Raw genomic sequence first — 2,500 nt, forward strand, 5'->3', positions numbered from 1 at the left:
ACTTGCATAAATAAAAATTGGAAATAATCTTTATTTGCAATTTTCATTTCATGTCAAATCGGTTCATGAAGGCTGGCCAGTGTTCACACGTTATACAGAATAGAAAAACGCGATAAAAAGAGTACTGAAAATATAATTTTTTTTTTTACCTCTACTTTCACTTTCTCACATTTTACACTGTTAAGAAAACAGGAGAAAGATAAATAAAAAGATAACGTAAAAATGTTCTCAACTCCCGCTTTCAATTTCCCTCAATTCGCTCCGTAAAGACAACCAAGTTCTCGCTTAACAGACCGGAAGAAAGTGAGGTAAAAAGAAAAGAAATACGAGCATTTCTTCAATTCCCATTTTCAATCTCCATCAATTCACTTCGTAAAGGCTGCAACAATGGACAGGCCTGCAACTGCAGTCAGGACGCCCAGCGTCACATCTCAAGGTCGATGACAACGAGCGACGGCGAAACAGATGAATTAGAGTTCTAGTGATTGCCAATTACGAAGCAATGTTTCGAAATGTCGGCCTTCGCTGACTCAACAATGCGTCGTTTGATTTACCACATATTCGAAAGTGTACGCAGAGACACCCACCCTCACAAACACACACACACACAAACATCCACAGAAAAACAGAATGACAGAAAAGACAGACATGCAGACAGAGATCTTGTTTCTGCTATGGGTATATGTCTGTAATTTGTAATAAATAATTCTGTAGGTTGTTAAGGATACAGAAATCCTTTAACAGGTCGATTGCAAACCCGCAGACATGAACCCACACAGAGAGAGAGAGAGAGAGAGAGAGAGAGAGAGAGAGAGAGAGAGAGAGAGAGAGAGAGAGAGAGAGATATCTACTGTAATCACGCGTTTTATTATGCAATGTACATACATTTTAATTTTCTAAACAAAAGAATTAAAAGAACAAAAATATTTAAACTCACATCTCACATTCAGTTGTACCCTTTTGCTGACCGAAGGTGGCACGCCGTTGTTAGCAATGCATAGGTAGGCACCAGCATCCTCTCTTCTGGCAGCATCAATGATCAGGGTGTTTCCCGTAACGACAGTATCTTGGGGAAGAGAAACATTAGGTTAAGTACACTTCACGGTAATGTTATGAAATGGAATAAAGGGTAATATTCACGATTAAATATCAAGAGCACCAAGTATCGAAAGGATTAACTGATTATAAAATCTAAGGATGAATTCCTGTCAGGTTTGTCTGAAGATTCTCAGGAGTCTGTGGTTGAGATGGAAGCTTTAATACAGTAGTGTTTTTTTTAGTTTATGTTTACAAAAAGCATATACTCTTTACATGACAGGAAACAAAAACTACAAACCTAACAAGGCAGCATTATATCTGTTTAGAAAACAAGGATACAAATAATTTAAATGGGACTTTTTAAATGTTGAGTGCCGCGAGCGAATATTTAATTCACGAGGAAAGAAATTAATTTAGAAAATATTAACCATCAAGAAGGGAAGAATAAGCAAATACTTCGTACTTCGTAATTATAAATCGTATTAAGATTATATATATATATATATATATATATATATATATATATATATATATATATATATATATATATATATATATATATACTGTATATATATAATAAGAGAGAGAGAGAGAGAGAGAGAGAGAGAGAGAGAGAGAGAGAGAGAGAGAGAGAGAGAGAGAGAGAGATTTAAATCAAATATTTCACCACTGGGGACTAAAAAGTAGTTCTTTGTGCCATCTCGTTTCTCTAACTTCTGTTTAATTTATTTATGGACTCCATTAAGGCATAAAGGTTACGTCTGTACTTAGAAGTACTTGAGTTCATTCCTTGTTTCTGTTAACACAGACATGAGTAAATTAGTTATAAAATAGGTGGATTATTTTACCAATACTCAATTTCGTACCCAGGTGGGATTGTCTCTACTTTAGAATGTATGTAAAAGTAGCAATAATAGTTTTGATAAAGTGGTTGATGAATAAATTATTTGAAAGGTTTTTACCACATTTACTGCTTACATGTTACTGAGAATAGAATGATATATATCCTCTCTTTGTGAGGTGATTTTCTACTCTCGTGTTTAATTAATTTTACTGGACATATATATATTGCAAAAAGAGACGCCAAGAGGAAAGGAACTGAATTATGGACAAAGTGATGCATTTGCTAGAAGTTTACGTTTCCAATAGAAATGTAAAAATCAAGCTAAGAAATATTATATCTCTGTCTCAAGGGAACTAACAGTTGATCGTGACTGCAGATGAATAATGAGAGGAAACTTTAATAACTAGTACGCTATTACTCCTATTCCATTTAGAAAAGTCAGGAGAAGGGGATATGCAGCAAAATATAAAACTTGTTGACACCAAATATAAGAACACAGTATTGTGTGAGGTTGGTTATTCATTTTAATATTGTATGTTGAATTTGTCTATTTTATAACTTATTTTCGGGGTTTTTGTCAATTCCTACAGTGATTAATGTTTGGAACCATAGTATCAA

At 34.2% G+C, this 2,500-nt stretch overlaps 1 protein-coding gene across 2 annotated transcripts in view; it reads right to left on the bottom strand.

The window, feature by feature from the left end:
• LOC136842644 (lachesin-like) overlaps positions 1 to 2,500 on the bottom strand; it is a 314,707-nt gene that overhangs the window by 59,637 nt on the left and 252,570 nt on the right. For both annotated transcript variants that reach the window (XM_067110263.1, XM_067110264.1), the window contains exon 6: positions 938 to 1,066. In XM_067110263.1, coding sequence (XP_066966364.1) covers positions 938 to 1,066 — 129 coding nt within the window. The remainder of the gene's footprint in view (positions 1 to 937; positions 1,067 to 2,500) is intronic.

The sequence above is a fragment of the Macrobrachium rosenbergii genome, chromosome 10 (genome assembly GCF_040412425.1).
Source record: "Macrobrachium rosenbergii isolate ZJJX-2024 chromosome 10, ASM4041242v1, whole genome shotgun sequence".
NCBI lineage: Eukaryota > Metazoa > Arthropoda > Malacostraca > Decapoda > Palaemonidae > Macrobrachium > Macrobrachium rosenbergii.